Consider the following 23,747-nt stretch of genomic DNA (forward strand, 5'->3'; position numbering starts at 1 on the left):
GTTGGCAGCAGCCCAGGGTAATGCACCAAATCCTCTGTGTCAGCTGCGTCTGACATTACCATCCATAAGCTCTTATTGATAGTCTTACCAAGGGAACAATGTCTCCAAACTCATCTTCCCATACTATAAGAAATAGAAAATTAGTCATGTGTTCAGAAAGCAACATATTTGATTAATAAAAGCGATTTTCCAAAGGTTCCTGCAAATAAAGCAAGGCAATATCTTAATGTTAAGGGAGCAGGCTACCACTGTTCCACAAGGGTCATCTATTCTAAATGAACCTCTTATTGCCTGACTTGTACACAAATGAATATACACAACATAGAGCTCTATAATGTGATGATGATAATGATGATGATGATATGGTGTGTGTGAGAGGTCACTTTGCCACATCCTGTCAGCATTTAGGACATGTAAGTGAGAAGAAGCAAAAACTTTCTGGCACCGCTTTGCCCAATGACAAGTGCAGTGTCTCCTGCTAACACATGCACACACACATGCACACACATACACTTTCTGTCACTCTCCCTGACAAACACACTCACACCCTCTCTCTAATTTCCCCTGTGTCTCTGCAGTGAGCTCGCTGCAGTGCGACTCCCCCCCCCCCCCCCCTCGCCACCCTCCGTATAATAGAATATCGATCGCCTTTGCCGCAGTGTGTAAGCGAGTGTGTCTGTGGACGAGTGTGTGTCTGACTGGGGCCCACCAAGGTCATTGCCATGGCAACCTGAGCAAGGGGTCCTTGTACTGTGCTGTCACAGGTCACAGGGGTCACGTGGAAAGGGGGGACAGGAGGGGGGCCACAGGGGGGATGAGAGGGGGATTGTGGGCGCTGCAATGTGTGCTGGAGATATAGAAGAGCCACCAGGGTTGAAACTGTTCAGTGTGTTCAGACCCGAGCAGAATAATAAGAAATGTACAGACTGAGTGCTAAGGGTCACTGAGTTTACAACTTCTGTAATAGGTACACAAGGCAAGGCAAGTTTATTTATATAGCACCTTTCAACACAAGGCAATTCAAAGTGCTTTACAAAAAATGAAAGACATTAAGAAAATGGCATTTAAAATCAGTCATTAAAAAGAAAAGATAATACAATAAACATTAAAAACATCACAAAGTGAATACAACAAACCATGTGAGTTGATTGAAGGCAAAATAACAAGAAGCAGATATGAAGCTTTCTTTCCATTAAGGGTTTATTGCAGTTATGAAAATGCAATTTAAATACAAAAAACACCCATTTTTACATAGAAATGTAAACCAATGAATAACAGATTTAAAAAAAGAAATATTTCAGGTAAGGAAACCTGACCTGAATGCTGATACAAATGCATAGTCACAAAGATACCATATGATCAGCCGATGCAAGACAACATTATTATGTACTGACCTTTAAAGATGTATTTTCAGCAACCTGTCTATGTTAAGTACCGTATCTGAGATTTGCTTTTGATCCCCCTGAATAAAGCAATAACTTTGTATATGATCATCATCAAAGACATTTTTTTTTTAAAGCTTTACATTGCACTTTTCCTTTGGAAAATCTATATTTCTTTAGCTGTTTAGAATGGAAACATTGCATTTAGTGTATCTTTAAATAAAGAAGCAGCAAACTTGTCAGATGGGTTGGATATAGAAGATATTCCTGAAGCTATCTACAGCACAGACAATTCTATTTTCTTTTTTCTTCAAATTAAACCCTTATTGTTATATATTTATGCATTATTATTGGAAACTGTACATTACTACTACTTGAATTGAAAATGAAAGATATGAATGTGCGACATTATGGCGAGCGAGATGGTATTTGACACAAACCAGAGGCATCCAAGGTATAACATATGTAGAGAAAGGCATATAATCTGTATGATAATGAGCCTAAATACGACAAATTACAATGTGTGCATTTGGCCAGTTATGTGTATGAATGCGTCTGCATAAATGTCAATGCAGTCTGTAACATCAACTACTTTATAGGCAAGACAAGGTGCATTCTAATACAGGGAATACATAGTGAGGATCAGATGTGGGAGCAGTCCTTCCTCCACCCGTGAGTGATGGAGGAGCGGCTCCTCCTCTTCACACCGGCTCCATCAGCAGCTCCTCCATGTCCGATCCCTCCAGCTCCCTGAACGCAGCGTGAGAGCCGATCACAAACAGCGTCGCTCCTGAAGGGAGACGGGACAAAGTGAAAAGAGGAATGTGAAGGGGAAAATAGCAGGAAGATTCTTGTTAGACAGAGAATGTCCATATTAACAATTCAATTAAGGTAATTAACTGACTATGATGTTTGGTAAAAACAACCTAAAACCCTGCTCTGCTGGAAAAACAGCCAAAAAATGTCAGAAACCAAAACGAAAAACAACTATAATACGGGGACTTTCAGTATTTTATTCCAGGGTACAACATTTAATTTTACATAATTATATTCTACATGACAAATTGAAAAGCGGAATGTGATGGGAAAAATAGCAGGAAGATTCTTGTTAGACAGAGAATGTCCATATTAACAATTACATGAAGGTAATTAATTGACACTATAACACTGAGACTTTGATTATTTTATTCAACAGTACAGCATGTCATTTTACATTATTCTATTCTACATGTAGCTAGTTTACTTACCCGTTTGCACTATTTTATGTCTTTTGATCTTCTATGTCCTAAATATTTAGAATGTTGCATCTCTGCATTGTTAGAGCCTGGGACTACACTGATATTGTGCATATGACAATAAAGTCTTTCATTTTTTCATTGAATGTAACGGTGTAATATGATTGGATACTAGAACAATATTACACAAAACTTTGAATTCCAATAAATATTCCTGCATGCCCAGAAAATAACGAATGACAAGACCAGCTAATGTAGTTTATCTCACCCAGAACCCAAAACACTGCGGCTCCGGCTCCAGCCAACCAGAACACAGGAAGGGAAACGGCTCCAGCGAGACCCATCTGGTGAGGGACGGTCAGCTGCTTGCCTGGTAGACAAAAGAAATACAGATTTAGCCACATCAAAATACTGCCGTTAATAACAAATATCTATGTGATACCTTATTTTCTTATACTAGCTAGCACAAGACATGCATTTCATCTAGTACTAAATAAATGTAGTCATTCACCTGCCTGTTTAAAATTGTGCTGATGATTAAGGAGCACTTCATGTCCCTTTTAAAATATATTGAAAAAGCATTTTTGGTCGATGCGTTTGTTCTAAAATGTTGACTGAAATTAATTCTGAAAAGAGTACCTGTTTTTGTGCATTTTACCTTTATTTCTATTGCATATTAACTGCTCACTATTTGTAATGTTTGACTGTTATTTTGTCGTGACAATGCTTATGCTGCTCGTCTGAGCCAGGTCACTCTTAATCTGAATCTTGATTTACCTAGTTAAGTCAAATATATACACACACACATATATATATAAATATGTATAGGATATATATAGGAAAACATGTGGCACTTGACAAATTGCAACAACAAAAAATACAGTAACAACATCAAGTGTATATTTCCAAAACAAATATTTTAAATATTTGATATAATCTGGGAAGGGTGTTTTAGCAAACACTCACAAACGCTGAGGTTCATTTTAGAATATTGCTCCAATTAGCCTGGCAATGTTGAGAATTCAGCATATGAGGCAGTTACATAATTAACAGACTGCAGCTCAAAGCACACCTGACAGCTTTACTCACCGAGAATAACCAGTTTGGACTCCAGAGACTTGAGGTGGATGATGTAGAAGGCACCGACGAACACAGCCAAGGCAATCAGAAGCATGGGGGAGCTGATACTGAGGAGAGGGAACAGAAACATACAAATACATTCAGTGTTACTTACAGCAGCATTTTTTTGATTTGTATCGTACATGTTTTGTGTATTTAAAATTCCAATCTAATCCCACGCATATTGTTTTGTTTCTCGTTTCCAATATACCCTGTGACCTGGACTTTTCGAGTAAATTCCTGTGTGTATTGGACGCAGAGTGTGTGAGAAAGAGCTGAGTAAACATTCCCACAGACAAATCAACACTAATGATTTTTCATTGGCCTTACATGCAGTAGAGGATGAGACCCAGGAAGATGAAGGTGTAGTTGCTGTTGAAAGTCTCCACGTTTTTCACCATCCTCTGACACATCTCTCCAAAGTTGCGGGGTTTGGAAAACTTGCGTTGATCCACGAAGCCGGTCCAAGGGCGAATGGACAGCCGACGCCTGTCGATCCACTCTTTAGCCATACTGATCGAGAAGCCTTTAGGGAGCCAGAGCCTATAACATTGGAAACATATATTAAGAACAGATTACATGGTGATACATTTTTGTTTTAGTGTTAACTTCATATTTAGTTTTAAGATTGACAGCCTTGTAAACCTTTTAAAACCTTAGAAGCCTGTATTACTGTTAATATTTACATTAATTATGTGACCGTCTATGTTTCCTGTAGATATTGAATTGCTCTTTTTACTGCAATGTTAGTGTACAGTTTTATTATTATGTCAACAATAATAGCAGATACTTTATATTTCCATTGGGCTATAGGGAAGACATTTGAGAAAAATATAAATCACAAGCCCCTATGATAATAGCATCTTCATTATAATTGTGTGAAACATTTAGCACACATTTAACTTAAAAATTAAAATGTATAGGCCCTTACTTTGCCAGGATTCCAGCTCCACCTGTCCCAGTAGGATGAGCGTCCTCAGACCCGAACATATCTCCAGCCTTGCTGTCCATGTCTACAAGGCAGTTCTCCCCCGACGGAGCTCCAGATGGCATGTATAGACTGTCTGCTGCAAAGCAATAGTAATGCAAAAACACATAAATAAATACCATTCAAACACAATTTTCGTATCTAAAATTGTATTTTTTTGTACAAAGTGATCAACTGAGTATCAACAAATGTTTCTGTGTCTTAGTATATACAGAAACGATTCTGAACGATTGGTATTACAAGCGCTACTGCTGACACACTTGTAATAACAAGCTCTCTGTTTATCAGATAACTAGTCAAGTCAAGTTCAGATACATAACTAGACGAATATTCACATATGTGTATATAAGTACATTCACCTGATCCAAGTTTAATTCATGCTATTTCTATTCATACTGCTTCTACATGTTTTATTCTTACTTTATTTGTTATTGTTATTTATATTATCATGTGTACTATCTGTGTTTGTCTCTTATTCTTTTGCTGCTATGACACCTGAATTTTCCTACAGTGATCAATATGCACTATGCAGTGTATATATATATATATATATATAGCATATATAATATATATATAAATAATACAAAACACCAAACATTCTGGATTTAGCTTCACAAAGGTTAAGAGTCGATTACTTTATGAATTACAATGAGTTGAAATATGTATAGCTAGAGGCATCAATCATGATTTTGTTGGTGAACTTAATATTTAAAAAGTCTTGAAAGAGAGTATCACAGTATTTCAGAAGAAAAGGTCAAACGTGTGCATTTATTTCAAAAGTAAGTAGTAATTAATGTGTTACTACTTTGTTTATAACAGGAGCAAGAAGCCTACACTTCACACTAAAGCTAGCTTAGTTTAGCTACAGAGCAGTATTTGGGTAATGGAAACATATTAGTAAACAGGGCTTGGTCAGTGCCACATCACTAGAAACAGGATACTGAGGAAACCTGTGCTAGCATCCACCCATAAAGTGTTCATTTATGAGGTAACTCAGAAAGTGTTGTTCAATCCAGAGCATGTTTTACAGATAAATAAAATCAGTGTGTAGAAAAAACGACTTTTCTGCTAGTTGAAAAGATTGCAACAGCTAGCTTATCTGCTAACGTTCATCTTAACTACGGATAATAACAGCGACACGGTGGAGGTAGGATGTGTTACGCGGATAGAAATAAGACATATTGCATTTTTGTTCTCTAAAATCACGTTATAAAAGTATATACTTACATCAGAACTTTTGTGACAGGACTGTCTAAGAGGTTTTGTTGCTGTTCTTGTTCACGGATGTGATGTGGATGTTATTTCGCTTCCGGTTGTGTGAGTGCAAAACAGCGCCATCTTGTGTCCTCCCCGGGGAGGTACTGTCCGCAAATAAAACAAAATGTACCCTGCAGCTTCATATCGTTTTCTGTGATCATCACTCAATAAAGAATAATAATTCATATATAACATTTTAAATTAAGTGTTTCTTACAGCCAGCAGCATGTAAACAAGGCATTGAACCTGACTTAAAAATACAACAAACAGCAAATATATACATATCAACAGGAGATATACCTCTATATACAATAGAATAGAGTATCTAACATTACATACTTTGTTAAAAATTACATGTTTGTATTGTGTGCCACTTGTATTATTTTGTTGCATTTGACATCTTGATAATATGGAAGGTTAGGATAGCAAATGTGCATTTATGAATGTTAAACATAGCAAAACAAATGTTTGGGGTGATTAACATAAAGCACATTTTCCAGTAGATGTTCAAAATCATGGATGGCATTGTCCTAGAAAAATCTACAAATAGCTTTCCTTGATTTTCTTAGCAACACAGCTGTGACAAATTAGATAAAACAGCTGCAGACTCGGGTGTGGTTTTTACAGTTACAGTCCTTTCTGTAAATCGCTCTGAGAGAAAATCTGACTCCAGATCAGTTAGAAGAACACGTGACTTGGCAGGCGGCGTGCTGTGATTGGACAGTTTGTTTCTCTATGTTATTGTGCTACTAGCAGTACTGCAAGTTGCTGAGGAAGCATTCAGACGATCCGACGCTTATGTCCAGGAAGGTGAAAATTCAGGTACATTCAATGTTTAAACATCACTTTAAATGAATGTAACCATTTTATACCCGTTTTTATTCACGTTATAAAATATGTCACCGTCTTTATTTAGGTGCGTGTGCAGCTAACGTTAGCTGGTTACGGTCCTAGCTTCAAAGTCATTAACGCTACTATGCTTTATCGCACATTCGTCACGTATTTCTTCCCACAGTTAACAGGATATCTGTTCTATGTATGTCGTATCACACCATTGTTAGCACTGGTTTTTCATTTCAGTTTGGTTATTTAGCTAAGCCGTTGTTTCGAAGTGCATTTTGTTTACGCTTGTTATGTTTCCCCCCCCAGAAAAACGTGATGACGTACCAGGTTAAGGGGGTTATTTGCTCCAACGTTTGCTGCTGAGTACTTAAAGGTCTCTGGCTGCTAAAGATACTCTGTGAAACGACGCCAACAAAACACATTCACACTGACCGAACTCTACACTGCATGCTACAAGACAGCGTCGAGCTGACATCGAAGACAGGTAGGACTGCTGAGCTTTGCTGAAACGTACTTTTCTAAGCAGTCTAATCCAGGGAACTCGCGTGACGCTGAAATGTAACCATAACAATGACGGTTGTTTAAAGCTGAGGTTGGAGAAGTACTCAGATAATGTACTTAAGTAAAAGTAGAAGTACCAGAGTGTAGGAATACTCTGTTCCAATTAAAGTCCCAGCTGGTAAAGGTGCAGCTAGTTTGAATGACTTGTATATTGCAGGGTAGCTTGTGAATTTACTCCAGGTGTAACTAAAGTCTTATTTAAGTGTTGATTATATTTCACATAATTAATCCAAATCTTGGGATACATATTTTTGTAATCCTGTGGAGCAGAGAGAGGAGCTGTGGATTATTGTTATTGATTAATGCATCAGTGTTTCTTAAGGTCAAAAACACTAAACTCACAACTTAAAATGAAAGCGTTTTTTTTAACACCTTGAATTTCAGGGGGGGCGCGGGGCTCCGTTGGCGGGGCGCAGCGGGAAACACTGAATGTAATGCAAGACTAGTGTCTAAAGGAAAAAGAAAGTACAATTGAATGTACAGCATTACTTTATTTGTGTTGGTGATTTAGCTACTAGCTAATTTCCATATTTCGGCCACTTGCTAGCTTTGTCGTCCCTATAGCTATGGACCAACTGCACTTGTTTTTACATCTAAAGTTACAAAAACAGGTTGTCAAAGGAATGCTCACCAGACCCATTGCTTTCTCTGTATGCCTCATAGTGACTGGACACAAATGTGTTTTAAAAAAAAGTTCAATAGTTAATATCTTACACATCTGGTGTCCTGCTGGTACATTTTCTTTATATCCTATGTAGGTGGAGAGGGGCTAAAGGCAGACCCATGGCTGCAGTGCATCATCCGGGGTGCCCACACAGGGACTCGCTCTTCTGGGATGAAACAGACTGCCAAAACTACTATGGGATGTTGTCACTACATGAGGTTTTTGAAGTAGTCGGTTGTCAGTTGACACAAACTGACATTGAGGTGTTGTCGTTCCTCCTGGATGAAGCTTGTCCTGCTCCTCACCCTCTCGACCCAACAGGGTGGACAGTTGAGCCGTGTGGGGACGATCCTAATGACCCAGGTGTTTCTCCGAGTCCTGAGCTGCTAAAGGCCTGGATGAAGTTGAAACCTCAGGGCTCCCAGGGTCCCCTAGTGGCCTCATGCACCCCTAAGAGTGGGCTTGAGCTGTTGTTAGAGCTGGAGAAGCGAGGCTACCTCAGCGACGGGAATCTGGAACCACTACTGCAACTGCTGAGAGTCCTCACTCGTCACGACCTGCTGCCGCTAGCGTCGCACAAGAGAAGACCGACAGGTGAGGTTCAATCACAGGAGTACCAATATCAGATTTTAAAATGATGATGAGGGTTTGGGGGCATCTCTCTACAATGGCCTGCTAGAACATGTCAGCAGTAGCTGCATTCCTGTACTAAGAGTCGTAGCCTGATGAGTACTAATCAATGTTTTTGTTTTTTAGTAACTCCGGAAAGACTGATGCCTCACAGCAAAAAGCAGACAGAAATACCTCAACCATATTATGCACATCATTTGAGAACTGGTAAGTGCACTGGTAGTATTTGGTTCATTCTAAGTACAGGCTTCAGTGTTACTATAAACCTTTGAATCAGTCAAGAAGACGTACTGTCCATTACCAGTGTTTATCATTCCTTCCACAGCATGTAACATGTTAAAGATGCACTTAAAGCCAGTACCTGTTTTAGGTTATGAGGCACCGGCATCCTGTCAGAAATGGACATTTAGTTTGTTCCATTATTTCTGTTGTGCTAGGAATTTACATATGCATAATTAGAAACAGAAGTACAACTGTCAAACAGCAGACCCCCAAACATGTCCAAGCGTATGTGTCACTGTCCGAATTCCACAAACCAATAATATGCAACTTTCTCAGGTATTATCCCCCCTGTGACTGAGCCATCTGCTAGCAAGGGGAGGAAGAGGAGGGGAAATGGCTGGAGCGGCAGGCCCAAGAAAACAAGAAGAACTGTCCCACCTCTGCCCCCTCCACCACAAGCACATAAAGACTTTTGCAGTAAGTCCCACACCTGCATTATTGACCTGTCTCTCTGTTAGCTTTTTTCATCTTCTGCCTTCCTATCTTCATCCTGCCATGTCATCTCATCCATCATTTCCCTTTCTTTTCCTTATTTTCAATCTATTAACACCACATTCTCTATGTTGTCTCCCTGATTCTGATGTTGTTTGTCTATGCTGAACATCAGCTCGAGTTAAGGAGTCTTCATTCTTTTTTTTCAAAATGAAAAACCAAAGAAGCTTCAGGCACAAAAATCTTGCGTGTCCGCTGGTTTTTACTCCGAAACATCTGCGTTCCAAATAAGTGTTTCAACTATGGTTGTTCTCTCTCTTTTGGGGAGAAAAAGTGTTAAGAGCAACATGTTACTAGCACACTTTAAAATAACTGGACCAATTACTATAATCTATTTGATCCTACAGTAAATATCATGAAGCAAAGCACCAGTCACACGAACACAAGTAAACCATGGAGGGAGTTTACCTCAAATGTCAACATGCTATTACCGCACAGAATTATTTTACACAGAGATACGCAACGTAAAAAGATCCGCCGTTAAGCCGGCTTAAAGTTTTCACACTGAACAAAAATTAGCAAAGCATTAGCATAGCTAGCATGGCGACATCACAGGATCAGAAGGAGTTTAACTCAACAGCATCGGCGTAACTCATCCTGACAGCATTAGAAGAAAAAGCTTAATTTTGAAGAACTTAACTTTGATTGAGTTTTTATCACCTGCTAATGGACTCTATCTCTGCTACCATAGGAAACAACATGGTCATTGCACTACAAGGTTTTTTTGAGCAAGCACTTGAATAAAAGTTGCTCGTTGACATTTTACAATTATTTTTTTCGTCTTAAGTATCTAATGGCACTAGAAGGTCAAAAACGTATTCACTGTCTGCAGCGAATTATGGCTTCACATCTCAAACACCAAACAATTAATAAAACTTTGTCTGATTGACAACTTTGAACAATTGATTACGCTGTTGGACACTTACTTCCCTTTCAGTTGGTTCTGTGGTTTCACATGTTTTTCATTTTTGTCACGCTCCTACTATGTTAAGACTTACAGTATCTCCTTAACCGTCGTAATTAAACATGCAACATCAGGGGGATTTTGTCACTGTATCCACTTCTCTATCTTTACAATCTTTTCCGCTCATTTCACCTTTTCTCTAACCCATTGGACTATGTTCAGCTGCTGCTATTGATATGAGTGCAGACTTGTAGATTGTCTCCTGTCCTTTTGTCCACTCTGTACTGAAAGTTGTCCAGTCACCGCTAAACGCTGCCCTTGTTCTGCATTAATGTCCAGCTTGATACAAAGTTGTCACAATATTTAAATGTCCAACATCGTATAAATTCCTGAAACATGTTTTATGCAGTTCTTCGAAACAACCTAACTCCAGTGGAAAGCTGCTCTTTGTAATCCATTAGCAATGTCCTGTTCCACGATCTGTTGCCTGTCTTTGAATCAATCATTGCTACTTTCTCTGAGCCCAGTGAGATTGAGATAACACTAACATCAATTGCCCTTTTGTGTGACGTTTGCTAAGTCTTTCATGCCAACCGTTTCTATCCTCCATCATTGCCTGTTGCTCAGAAATACAACAAAGGACTGATGATTCTAGCTTTATTTTTTATTTGAAAAAGCTATTCAAGATGCGTGATGTGCCTGTGACTATAAACATATCGCTGTCTTCACTCCACATTTGATTCCACCAGGTTGTCTCAGGATTCTGACTCAGATCCAGTAACAGAGAATGGATCATGGAGACAGAGGGAGAGACTGAGGAACAAAACAAAAAAGTCTGTCACTCCACTAAGTCCATACTTACTGCAGTGTGTGTGATCATCTCAGTCATGCGCTCTATCACAACTCTGGGCCGATGCCTAAGGTAAAGGAGGCTCTCCCCCTTGTTACAGCAGGGGTTGGTGCTGCCACTTTGCTCCTTATTCGATGCCTGTGTTTCATAATGTAGCTGCCCCCTCCCCTGTCCCCCTCAGGAAACATAATTTGCTCCTTAAGAAATCATCCTGTAATGTTCTCTAGTGATGTGCACTGTGGATGATTCCTTATCTATTTCTGACGAGGGTTTTTGGTGTCAGTGTTTCACAGAACTCTTCAGCAGTAAGCCTCAATCAGCTCATATCTCAGTCATAACCACTGTAATGGCGGTTAATGTCGAGAAAGATATTTATTTGCGGAACATATTCACAAACATGGCCAACTAACCTCTAGGTCTTTGTAGAGCTGGGACTATAGAGTGCCACAGTGACCCGGAAGTAAACTCCTTCCGGTTCCTTCGACAAAAACCAATGCAATTTCTCCATAGGATTTTGGAAAGTAGCTCGAAATAAGGTCTGTGGTTGTTGGGTAGACATGTGGAGATTATCCGGCTGAACAAAACGTGATCGGTCTCTTCAATTTGTGTCAACCACAGACCTTATTTCGAGCTATTTTCCAGCATTTGTCGAAGGAACCGGAAGTGGTAAAATGCTAACTTACTTCAGGGACTGTGGCACTCTATAAATGTATATAGTTCACATTCATTCATTTTTGGAGGTCAACTACAGGATTACGTAGAACAAATGGCCAGCCTTTGTTACCCAGTAAGGATTGAGGCCCTAGATCAACACTTGTATATGTACGGCATCCATACGACAATAGAAACACAAAAGTTAGGTTTACTACATATAAAATGTGTTGTAACGTAAAAAAACATTTTAAATGTGTGCGTCAAAAAAGTTGTTTAATATTGCTCATTATATTTATTTATTTATTTAAAGCAACAATGTTATATTTGTTATGCTAACCAAACAACTGGTTTCGTCCAGGTTATGTGAATGAACAAGAGATCATTTTGTTGCGCACACAAAGAATGGAAAGCAAGGGGATTGTTAGGAGATATTTACAGTGAGCAGTACAGGATTAAATGTTCTGATGCCACCTTTTTAAGCTTTTATTTAGCTTTATAGATTTGGGTGTTAGTAAGGGCAATTCATAAATATACTTAAATCTAAACGATATCGCATGACGAATAGAAATACGTTGGACATGTTTGTGAAGGTGTCAGTTTTTGCCGCATGTGGGAAGCCTTTTTGGGCCATCCTTTCCTCGCTCACTATCCTCATTACAAGTGGTTTTAAACATCTGCCTTAATATTCACTCAACTCAATTCATCCTGGCTTACTGAAACTTCCTGTAAGCCAGCTATGGAGTCCAAAGCCAAAAGAAAAATGCTCATTTTTCACAGATCCTCGTCCTTTCAAAAGGGTCCTGGTCCTGAATTCAGAGAATCCAAACTGGACAGCTGTTTCGAAAATGCCCATGTAACCTTTTACTCAAGCAGTTCTGAGGAAAATAAGCCAACAGTGCTCTGCTGAAGGAAGCTCCTGCTGTATCTTATCTCTGCCCCGTGTTAGCCCTGGGTGTGCGTTTGTCAAGAGGGAGCAGAGATAGATTCAGTCCAACGCTGGCCCCTAGCTTTCAAACAGACCTCCAATTCTTTTCATGACTCATCTCTCAGATCATTTTCAGTGAAGTGTCTCAATTACATGCTGACAATGACAACTGCCTGTTACAAATGCCCATAAGGTGTTTGGTACCTGAGCTCAGAAGTAGGTCTGTTCTATCTAAATGGGGTGCTTGTGAAGGCCTTACTTGCTTTAATGGACACGTCTGATTTAATGTTGTGTTCGTAGTTTCAATAATGGGTCGGTAAGGGGATTGGTCAAGGTAAGAGTTGTCCCAAGCATCCCACTTAGACTCTAGTGTATATTATATTGTAGAGCTACAGTAAAGCTGAGCTGATTAACTTGTCAGTACCAACTATTGCCCTGACTCAGACCTCATTACAACTAAGAGAAGTGAGTGCTGTGCCATGCCTGCTTGATGTTGAAAAAAACGACCCAGTCGACAGATGTCCAACCCACTTGTGCTTGTCTCTCTTCTCTTTCTCTCCTTTCTCTGTGTTCGCAGTTCTAAACAGACCAACATGTGTGTCAGGAAAACAGTATCCTTACACACTATCAGAAGGCGAGAACGAACTCTAAATGCTCAAACTACGCTCAAAATGGTACAGAGGGATTTTTGTCTATGGGGAAAAGAGAGTTCTGTCTGCCGTCTCTCAATACTCCCCTAACTCTCCACTCTCTTGGTCAGTCATTCTGCAGAAACACGGATCGATAAAGAGTTGAAGCTCTCTGTGCCAAGTGACTCCTCGTAAATGGGTACTTAAACTTTTTTTTTTTTTTTTTTTAAGTGGGTTGGGGTTGAGATGAAGGGAGCCGAACAGGCTTGGTGTTTAAAATGAGAAAATGAAAGCTGTGCCTCCTAATGTCCTGTCTAAGTGGATGTCTCTGTGTCTGATGAAGCGTGAAGTGCTCTGTAACCCTAACAAAATGACTATCATGGTGTTCCTGTGGTTTTAAATGGCCTTCTCCTCAGTGCCACTATCTCTACCTCCATCCTGCTCACTATGAAATGGGAAGGCAGAAATGGAGGCCATCCATAAATACAGTAATTGCATGAAGGGCGGTTGTTTATCATAGCCACAGCCCCCCTCACACAGTGTAATGATCCAAAAAGGTTGAACTGTTAACGGTGCTTTGGCTTAATATTTCACTCAGTCCATACTGAACACTGTATAAGAGCTAAAGGTTAGGTTACATGCAGACAGACTGATGCCCTGTTGGACACTTTGTGATCAATCAAAGTACAGAAATGGTGAAACAAATGATTAGTCAATAGGCCTGCAAGATGTTTTCAACCCCCATCTTGTTTTGCAACATTGAATAACAGTGCACTTTGCCAAAGTGAAAACTAATGGAGTTATGGACCTTTTTCACAGCAGACATTTTGAGTTGACATGATAGAAAAAGCGAATTTGATAAGGCTTCCCCGCGAAAGAAGATGAGTAAAATCATCAAGTGTCCGTAGTGGACTTCTAGTTTTACATGGTTCAGTAATTGTGCGTTACATTACACTTTTGCACTTGAAGAGTAACATTAAGAGGCCAGAAGAATTAAAAACCTTATGCCAAGTAAACAACTGAATCATAAACACATTGGTTGTAATAGCTAAATGCTTCTTGAATCAAAAATGGTTCCAAAACATTGTCCCAGTGAGCCAACATATACAACAACAGGGCCTCCCCTTAGTGAAATGCATCTATCATTAATAACTCTAAATACACCTGTGTTTTCCTTCTATTACATGTCAAAATGTCTGCCATGAAAAACGTCTATTGTGCTAAAAAGCATTTCTTTGTCAGGGTTATCTTACCGACTGCAGTAGGTGCTTCCTCCAGGATTACGCCGTTTGCGTCGTCGGAGCATAAAAGCACGTTTGAGTAAGAGATGTCTTGTTAATGGTTTTTTTTAATACTGATTTCAAATCTGTCTGAGGGTCACCAGTAATTCCCCTCTCAGTTCTTTTAGAGTTTTCTTAGGCCTCCCGGTATGGTTAAGTATTAAAATACGGTATGTCCTAAGCCCGATGTTTGGGATTGCTCTGACTGTATTAAAGGGCACCATTTGCTTTGCTACGTATTTGTACCCTTCCCATGAGTATTACTTTTAAATGATCAACCAGAAACGGTTGCAATTTTATTGTGTAATGTTTTTTTTCATGATGCCACCTTTTGCCAAAGTAACCAATAGCTGAAGTCCACTGTTAATCAATGTTGTAAAACTAAACCATGAAAAACGGGGAATTAATTCTCAGTATTGGCACTTTACGTTCTCTGAAGACAGTCATGATCTATGTTATGACAAAACAATGTATCGAACTTTTATCTGTATGTTTTGGTAAGATTTGCAGACTAATATCAGTTATTGAAGACACTGTGATAGAAAAAGGTTTAATAATTTGTCAAATCACAATCAAATACTCCTGTAAAATGTTTCATATTCCTGTACCATAAAACCTTTCCTTCTTTGTATTAGCGAGCTGAAGTGTAAATTGAATGATTTCCATTTGCAAGTCTTATCCCCAACCGTGCATATTCTTAACATTTCCTGATCCTCATCGATTAAGCGTCTCCTTTTATCCAGTGCTCTGTTTTCATAGTAATCTAATTACGGCCTTATGTAGCATGAATGCAAATGCCAGTGTTTGGTTATCGCTCTCCTACAAATGTTAAGACGTGCAAAATCAATGCCTTAATTCAACATTTGCATTTCTAATGTTGACATTTCCCAAACTTTCTCCCTCTGGAGCCATTCCCCACAGCCCCAAACAAAATATGCACAAAGAGGCCGTAAACGTGACTCTGGAGTTGAAACATTCACTGTGGAGCCCTAGCTACCGTAAAGGTTACCAGGTACAGATGAGAAGTCTTCAAGTTGGGTCCTTGGTGCTCTCTTTTAATGATTCTGTACCTTAAGCGAGACTCCAGTTATCATCTTCACATCAGAGTCATACGTTTGAGCTTTTAAGGCATTTTTTATTTTTTTTAATGGTGTCTTCAAGTGTTTTGTTTCCATTTCTCCTTTTTTTTAACGTCTGCCTGAGCTCCAAAGAGGTTTTGCAAAACCTAGAATGACTTCAAAACAGCTTGTAAACATGTTTTTAGTGAAATAGATGTCATCATCTACCTATGGTAGTTGATACTGTTAACCTCTACTAGGGGTTTTGAGTAGGAGGGATGGATTTTTGTTGCAGCAAAAGTCTTCAGCCGCTGGTTTCCACTCGAAGTCCTGGAATAATGACATGGTGGACGATCTCAGCGGTGTTCTTACTCAGTACAGTATGTATCCTCTGATCTTTCTCGCTGCGCTGTTGCATGACCACCAACCCTGTAACTCCGGATCTCCAGCAGCTATCTGTTCTCCGCATCAATCATGTTGATCAGAAACAATCTGCCCTTTAGAAACTCCAGGCTGGAACAGAAAGCCTCTCCTGGGCTTCACACTGCTAAGTTGCTTTCATTACTTCCACCACAGAATTTGCTCAAGTTAATTTCCATATGTTCATTACACAAACAACAGCCCTGATTTATTTAGACCGTGCAGGACACTGAAAATTCTGATGCAATTTCTATTCACCGACGGCAGTCATCTAGCTAACAGCTGACATTATTCTTAAAATGTTGGAATTGCCTGGGAAGAAAAGAGACGACACTAATGGTTCAGTTGCAGAGTATTTCTCTCGATGCTCCAAAAGGTCACTTTTCACCAAAACAAGGTTGCAGCTGCACATAATGCAACAAATGCACAGTCTGGTCGATCTAGCCGCAGGGCCTCTCATAATTACCAGTTTGCCTTGCTCTCCTGCAACATTATATCTGCACTTTGTCAAAGGATATTTCAGTGAACATTTTCTAGTCCAGTTAGTAGTCAAAATCACCTTTGGGAACTCTGGTGCTCTACAAACCCCTTATTTATGTTTGAATCCTTGCTTAGTGTAACGACAATATAAACATATTTTAACAATATTGTCTTGTCCCTGTTTTTCTTCCCTTTTTTTATTTGATTTCCCTTTCTCTCTGTTTCTGGACGTGGGCCTCTCCAATTCTACCCTTTTCCACTCTCTCTCCTTGTTCGCTATCTTTACCTTTCCCTCACCATTCATTTTCTTCCTTCTACTCTCTCCCTCCACACTTTTCCACCTTTGGCTTCCTCCTCCCCCTTCTGTTATCAGATATCCGCCTGCGTGTCCGGGCCGAATACCTGGAGCACGAGTCGGCTCTCCGTGAGGGAGTCTCGTCGGACAAACGGCAGCCCCTGGAGCGGCAGTTTGAGTTGTTCAGCAAAGCCAACACTCTGCTTCACGCCAGAGACCTCGGGACCCTCGTCTGCGTCATCAAGTTCACAGATGTTGACAACCTGGAGTCCTTCTGGGCAGACTACCTCAGCGGAGCTCTGCTGGAGGCCATGAAGGGAGTCTTCATCACTGACTCCCTGAGGAGGGCCGCAGGCAGGGAGGACGTCCGCCTGATGATGAGTGTGGACCAGGACGACTATGAGAAAGGCCGAATGCTGCTGAGAGAGAGGAGAATGGTGTCATCTAGTCAGGGTGGGGTGGACTGAGACTCGCTGGGATTATAGGCTTGTAAGAGTGTAAGATATTGACTTTAAATGATGGAATAATAAGAAATGATGTATGAAAATAAATGGTGACAGGTTAATCTGCTGCCATTTTCATGGCCTCTTTTTTTTTAGTTTCAATCCATGTGATAACCACTAGATGGCAGCTCTTACATTGGGTGTTTGAAATCATAATCAGCCTTACATTTTCACAAGTCAGATTTAGTGTTTAAAATTACCTCTATTTGTTAAAGAAAACTAAATAATAATTTGCTTTCATGAACAGGTGCCACTTTGTAGGACACCAGGATGAGGCAGGATCCATCAAGATATGTCTTCTTAGACTCAATGAGAACAAGAGCAAGCAAGAGTGTGCCAAAATAAGTGGTAAGCCCCATGTAATATTATAAATATAAAACAAGTTTATGAAATAAATGTTATGTTCAACAAGTGATAGAAAAATAACTACATACTAACGCATTTAAATGCATACAAACACTCCTGAAATGAGAAAGGTGCTTCGTTTTCAAGAACATGTTGTACTTGAAGACTTATAGTTCTAAGTAGCACTTCTTTATTTAAACTGATTTTAAAGGACAAAGAAACTTGTTAAGTTTCTGATCTTTAAAAAATGGACAGAGTTGAGCACAGACGGAAAAGTGGTCCTCGCTCGGTAAAGATTGACCTTTGTGTCCAACTTTGGAGAGTCGAGAACACGCATACACACCTAGATAACAAACACTGGGATTCTCAGCCCCGTGTGCAACGATAACTCCACTCGTGATTGCCGTGGTCAAGTGGATACGGCAGTTGCCAGTAGATGACAGCAGTGATTAGGGCTAGGCCTCAGCACACCATGGAAGATTCATCATCCAAAGCTTGTCAACAGACACCCAGATAATGCAACGGTGGCTTGTGCCCGTGCTTCTAGCTAGGCCTCGGCAAGTGCCTCTCTCAGCAAGTAAAGCACAGGACAGCGCGTCGGTCAATAGAAGTGATGTTGGAGAGATCAAAATCAAAAGTGCACATCCCAGCTCACTCAGCCCTGCTATGTAGGCCCAGTAGAGTGGCTCACGGACAGCTGTCGACTCACCCTGCTGGAACTAATGCCTGGACTTCACTCATAGAAGACGATCAATAAGCCCCCCCCTCCGAACAGCCACGACTTAAGCAGGCAGACTCGCTACTGTCTGAAGGGCAGGCAGAGGGAGGGACAGACAATGGACATATTTCTGTTTGGTTAAGTGTTGTTTTGATACTGAATTTGTACGTATAATTTTGATTGTACTGTATACTCATAAAAGGAAAAACAAATTCAGGGAAACATTTTTGTTAAAAATAAGAATTTCTGTTGGAATGCCAATTCTTTTTGTGGATGTCTGTCTATATATGACATATTATTTCTGGTGAATAATAAAAGTTCACTGGCCTAAAGCTGTTTTTGCACTTTGACGTTTATTGTATCAAAAACGTAAAATGCTCAATTTGTAATCTTTGCTGTCAATGTCATGCAAGCGAAGCACATTTGTAAATGCATCACTTCCGTCACTCCAGCACCCCAGTCGTCCATAGAAATTGGGAAACAACATTTTATGGAAAAGCTGTTGCTTTAACAATCCAAACCAAACAGCTGTTACTGTATATATATTATATTTGAAAAAAATTACACTCAACACAATTCATTCAAGTCCTTTTTGACTATTCTGCCTGTAGAAGGGAGGCGTGTGGTGCAGTGGGTTGTGCGTTGGTGTTGGGTGTTGGGTCACAGGTTCAAACCCCACTGCAGTCAGCATGTCGTTGTGTCCCTGAGACACTTCACCCCAAATTGCTCCTGTGGGGATTGCCCACAGTATTGAGTATGTAAGTCGCTTTGGATAAAAGCGTCTAACAAGTGACATGTAATGTAGAAAGATTAAACGTATTTGTTAGGGAAAAAATGCCTATATAAAGAGGTACAGCACAGCGCTGCACCATCGGTGTCTGATTTATTAAAACAACATTGTAACTGATAAACACTTAAATGTTACCTTTCAAATGTTTACAATTCATCACTAAATTCATGGCAAACCAATTTTAATATCATGCAATAACACTAAGACGACATTAGTTGCATTGAACTGATCTTTTTAATAAGTTGTACTTACAATTGAGTGAAACATGGGCTTGAGCTTCACTGAGGATCTTTGTCATTCTGACAGGGAGGCAACCTGCAGCTCTGCATGATCACAGCTCCGCCGCTGTGACGGGCCGTTGAGTGGAGCAAAATAGAGTTAGACCTAACACACTTAGCTAGTTTATCTACTCTGGAACTAGCTAAACTAGAAATATATGTATTCTTTACTGTCGGGTCACTTATTACGTTATGACTTATTACGGAACTTATTAAGTTACACTTATTACTTATTCAGCGAGCTGCACAAGACTGATGGGCTGTCAGGAGAGGGAGAGGAAAAGAGAGCACCCCGTTTATTGTTCCCATGTTATTATCCAGAGTTTCTGTAAACCTTTGAATAAAGTAGTTCATCTACTATTAGTAGTTTGTTTAAATGCATTACTTATGTGTTTTTTTTCATTAACATAAAATAAATCTCACGTACCCCCTGCAGTACTCCAACGTACCCCTAGGGGTCCGCGTACCCCCATTTGAGAACCACTGCCCTAAAGCACCTCTTTGCATCTCCGGGAAATCACTTTTGAATTTTCAGTTGTCTGTTTTTTCTCCTCAGTGTTCTCAGTTAGACGTTTCCCCCGGCCCTGCGTACCTGTATTAGTGGAGCGTGCCCTGCTCCTGCCCCCGGACGGTCTGAAGAGGTCCATCGAATGCAGGTCACCGTGGATCAGATCCTTAATTATTTTCTCCTTGCTGTAAGCGGTCAGCACGATGAGACCCAATAATGGTGTGTGCTTCAAACATCTTATTAAACTACCCACCATTGTGCTACGTTTCCCTCCACTTGCTTGTAGGCCCGGCTATTGCAGTGTAGTAGTTGTAATCTTATGTGATGTAAAACGCTTTATTTATTGTCAGTAAAATGTGCCTTTTTCTTTTGCTTCATATACAATGCAATCACCTCAAATGTACACTTACAATGTCTTCAAACTATATATAATATTTTCAGCTGAGATTATGCTTATCTTTATCTGAAGTGTATCATCTTCCTCCATGATAGATTATGGGACCTAAACATATAATTCTCTTATGAATATTTAACAAACAGTAGATATATTTTGGACATTTAGCCTCCATTTTACATCCACAAAATAAAAGCGAAACAGCCGATACAAGAAAGGAGCTTTACCAAAACCCAAATGAGTGACACCTAGAGTGAAATCTATTTCGTGGCTTCCTCTAAGCTATGAAATGGATTTTTAAGGTGCTTCTCATTATGTTTTCAAATACCTCCAAAGCCTGGCTCCAGATTACATTGGTAACATCCGTACAGCTAAAGTCCAATGTGAGATTTGTGCTCATCTCTTCCAGCTTAAAAAAAATAAATGATAACATTTATGTAGCTCTGAAGTACAAAGAATATGGCAGCTTCTCAGAATGTAATCGTGGAGGACCAATTTAAATGGAGAGCATTTTATTTTATTTCTAAATCAGTTTTAAAGGAATTGCAGAATTTCTTCAGTAGTTTTCTTCAATTCAGAGTAAAGAAATGATAGTTTTGTATGCAAACATGAGGGGGTCTTTGACTTATAGTTGGACCTTCTTGGACATAATTAAGTCCTCTGATGTAGAGCAACACAGTCCACAAGCACATGAATAAATAATGTAAATGCCGGCTAAAGGGCACTTTGAAGAGTCACCTCATTACACTCGGAAATCTAAGCATGCTCTGTACTGGCGCTGTGACTGGTGACTTTTTTTTACATTTAGTTCAAAATGGTTTTTTTAGACATGGGGAAATAAACTGATTTGTTATGTTTAAAGGTCATACTTAATGTATTATATTATTTTATTTATGTAATCTATTGTGCACACAAATAGCTAAATTACTGTCATTTTATATACATTTTAGGGCCTCTTTGTGCCTCTTTTTGTTTTAAATATTTAGTGCCAATTACTTCCTTGTCACTTGCTGACTTAAAGACACCATTATAATGTCAGTTCAGGGCACTCTGACCACACCCGGCCTTCGGAAATGCTGCACTGCAGAGTGTCTAAATTAAGTTTTATTATTGACTCGCCATCATCGAGCACAATAAGTGGAACCAACCCTCGGGGAAAAACCTGATAGGGCCGTTTCTACCCTGTTCAGAGCTGGCCCGTTTGATGGCCAGCTAAACTGCCCCAGGCCTGCCTTGGGGAAAACTGAGATTTTTGAAAGCCGCTTCTCACCACACCCAGCCTTAAAGCAAGACCAGCGATGCGATGCCCACAGCGAGACCCAGGCACTCTGAAAACTACAGAGGTCCAACTCAAAAGACGCTGCCGTGTTGCTCCTCTGAACAGTGACTCACTCTCGGATGACCCTGCCACTATGAGGGATTTGTTTGACAAAGAAATCGGGCGCATATCTGGAGCACTCAGTAACAAAATGCTCACAAATATCAAAAGGACAAGACTCAAGATAGAGCCCTACTTTCTGATATACTGCACTCTTCCAAAGGAATCAGAACTCTGAAGGTCTTCACTAAAGCTTCTTCATCAGACTCCTCAAACAGCTCGACTGCTAAACCTCGGACCCCACTCTACACTTACTGACTTTTCTTCAACCCTCTTCTTTCATCTTGCAGTAACACTTTATCAAAATGATGCTGAGGCTTCTGCATCACTTTTGGCTATAACTGAACCTCGTTGCTCAGTTTAGAAATGTTTCGCTTAAAGATCCGAGTAGAAAGTTTTCCACAATCTTCAAATCGCTCTGGAATAGGGTTGATCTGTAATATTTAAAATGGGAACAAATCCATTGCAATTAATAGGAAATCATGGGAAATAACCAGAATAAATATAAAAGGTACCCTCCGCCAGGATGTTATATGCTGACAGAAACTAAACTTTTACCATATTATAAATGGACACTATCAATTAATTGACATAAAACAATGTGCCATGCGGTGAATTAGCTAGCCATTGAGTTAACTAATGGGGAACGGTCTAATACTAAGAATTAGTTGGCAGATTTTGTATTGGACGGACACAGGGTTAGTTAGTTAGTTAGTCAGGGTTAATTAGTGAGCTTAAAACAGATAGTTAGCGATTCTAAGCCAATACACTTTTGATTATTGTCTTGCTGTACGTTCTCTGTGTGCTTTAAACATCTTCACAGTCCTGGCTCTGTAAATGGGAAACAATGCATTGCCATATTTCAGCCAATAACCAATATTGGCCTTCTTTTATCAACAATCTTTCTCCAGACTCTCCGACCCCCCGTTTGAGAACTAGGGTTAGTGGATTTTGTTTTGTGTCTTAGGTTAGCTGTTAACCCAGGTCTTTATGCTGAGCTTAGATAACTGGCTGCTGGCTCTACCTTAATACTCACAGACAGACATGAGAGTAGTACCGGATCAGAATGGAATCAAAATGTCTTTACACTTTAAAGAGTACCCTCATTGTCCAAAGCTCCAGTTCTCAAGGTTGCACGAGCCCCAGCTGAAGGGAGGTTTTGAGTCCGTCAGCAGCAGCGGACCCCCGGATCCTCCCATCTTAGGGACAGTTTCATACCACAGGCCATAAGACTGTTAAACACCTGAACTTTTGAAAGAACATTCATCTCTTTGCAACTTATATATATCAATATTCCAATTACTTGTATATAAACTATTCTGCACTATTTCTATTATATTTCATTTTATTTACTAGCACTATTATCTGTTGCACTGTTGGAGGAGCCTGTGACCTAAGATTTCCATTGTCATAACTACACTGTAGCTATGCACACATGACAATAAAAGCCTTGAATCCTTGAATCTCTCCGGCCTGCTGCTGACCCTCCAAACCCCATCCCTATCTCCACAGCCACCCCTCCTCTGCAGCTTCGGCTCAGCAGCAGCAGCAGCTCTCGGCCAATGGGCTCCCTCGCTGCCTCGCTGATCTACATCCAGGTCAAGGATTCAAGAGACGGGGTCAAAGATCCCGTTGCTATGGTGACAGAGCTTGGGCAGGACCGTGATGCAGTCGGCCAGGGACCAAAACAACCAGGGGAAGCCACGGTAAGGAAAAAAAAGAAACAATGATGGAGCCAACATTGCAAATAAAACCACCCTATTGTTTCCTTAATGAATCGATCAGTTTCAACATGTGTTTTCACTTTCTACCCCCTGCAGTGGGGAATAACTTGGACTCAAATATATATATATTAAGCGGCCCTAGCCCACTGTGGACATTTGGT

At 40.1% G+C, this 23,747-nt stretch overlaps 2 protein-coding genes across 4 annotated transcripts; one reads left to right on the forward strand and one right to left on the reverse strand.

Moving 5' to 3' along the window:
• Positions 1–1,176: 1,176 nt before the first annotated feature.
• On the reverse strand, positions 1,177–6,082 carry rabac1 (Rab acceptor 1 (prenylated)). 2 transcript variants are annotated; one of them, XM_034221561.1, is made up of 6 exons: positions 5,952–6,082; positions 4,668–4,803; positions 4,067–4,279; positions 3,707–3,804; positions 2,886–2,987; positions 1,177–2,172 (listed from the first exon to the last, which is right to left on the reverse strand). In XM_034221561.1, exons 2-6 carry the CDS (start codon positions 4,787–4,789, stop codon positions 2,084–2,086), a joined length of 624 nt encoding a protein of 207 aa, XP_034077452.1. In that variant the 5' UTR covers positions 4,790–4,803; positions 5,952–6,082; the 3' UTR covers positions 1,177–2,083. The 2 variants fall into 2 exon arrangements, with proteins under 2 accessions (XP_034077452.1, XP_034077453.1); XM_034221562.1 differs by having other exon boundaries at positions 4,668–4,800; positions 5,952–6,046.
• A 600-nt stretch (positions 6,083–6,682) lies between these two features.
• dedd1 (death effector domain-containing 1) lies at positions 6,683–18,846 on the forward strand. Of its 2 annotated transcripts, none has more exons than XM_034221597.1 (6): positions 6,683–6,803; positions 7,131–7,314; positions 8,142–8,643; positions 8,806–8,886; positions 9,238–9,378; positions 17,027–18,846. In XM_034221597.1, exons 3-6 carry the CDS (start codon positions 8,169–8,171, stop codon positions 17,413–17,415), a joined length of 1,086 nt encoding a protein of 361 aa, XP_034077488.1. In that variant the 5' UTR covers positions 6,683–6,803; positions 7,131–7,314; positions 8,142–8,168; the 3' UTR covers positions 17,416–18,846. The 2 variants fall into 2 exon arrangements, with proteins under 2 accessions (XP_034077488.1, XP_034077487.1); XM_034221596.1 differs by having other exon boundaries at positions 7,131–7,308; positions 8,144–8,643.
• Positions 18,847–23,747: the final 4,901 nt, after the last annotated feature.

This window comes from Gymnodraco acuticeps, unplaced genomic scaffold (genome assembly GCF_902827175.1).
Source record: "Gymnodraco acuticeps unplaced genomic scaffold, fGymAcu1.1, whole genome shotgun sequence".
NCBI classification, from domain to species: Eukaryota; Metazoa; Chordata; class Actinopteri; order Perciformes; family Bathydraconidae; genus Gymnodraco; species Gymnodraco acuticeps.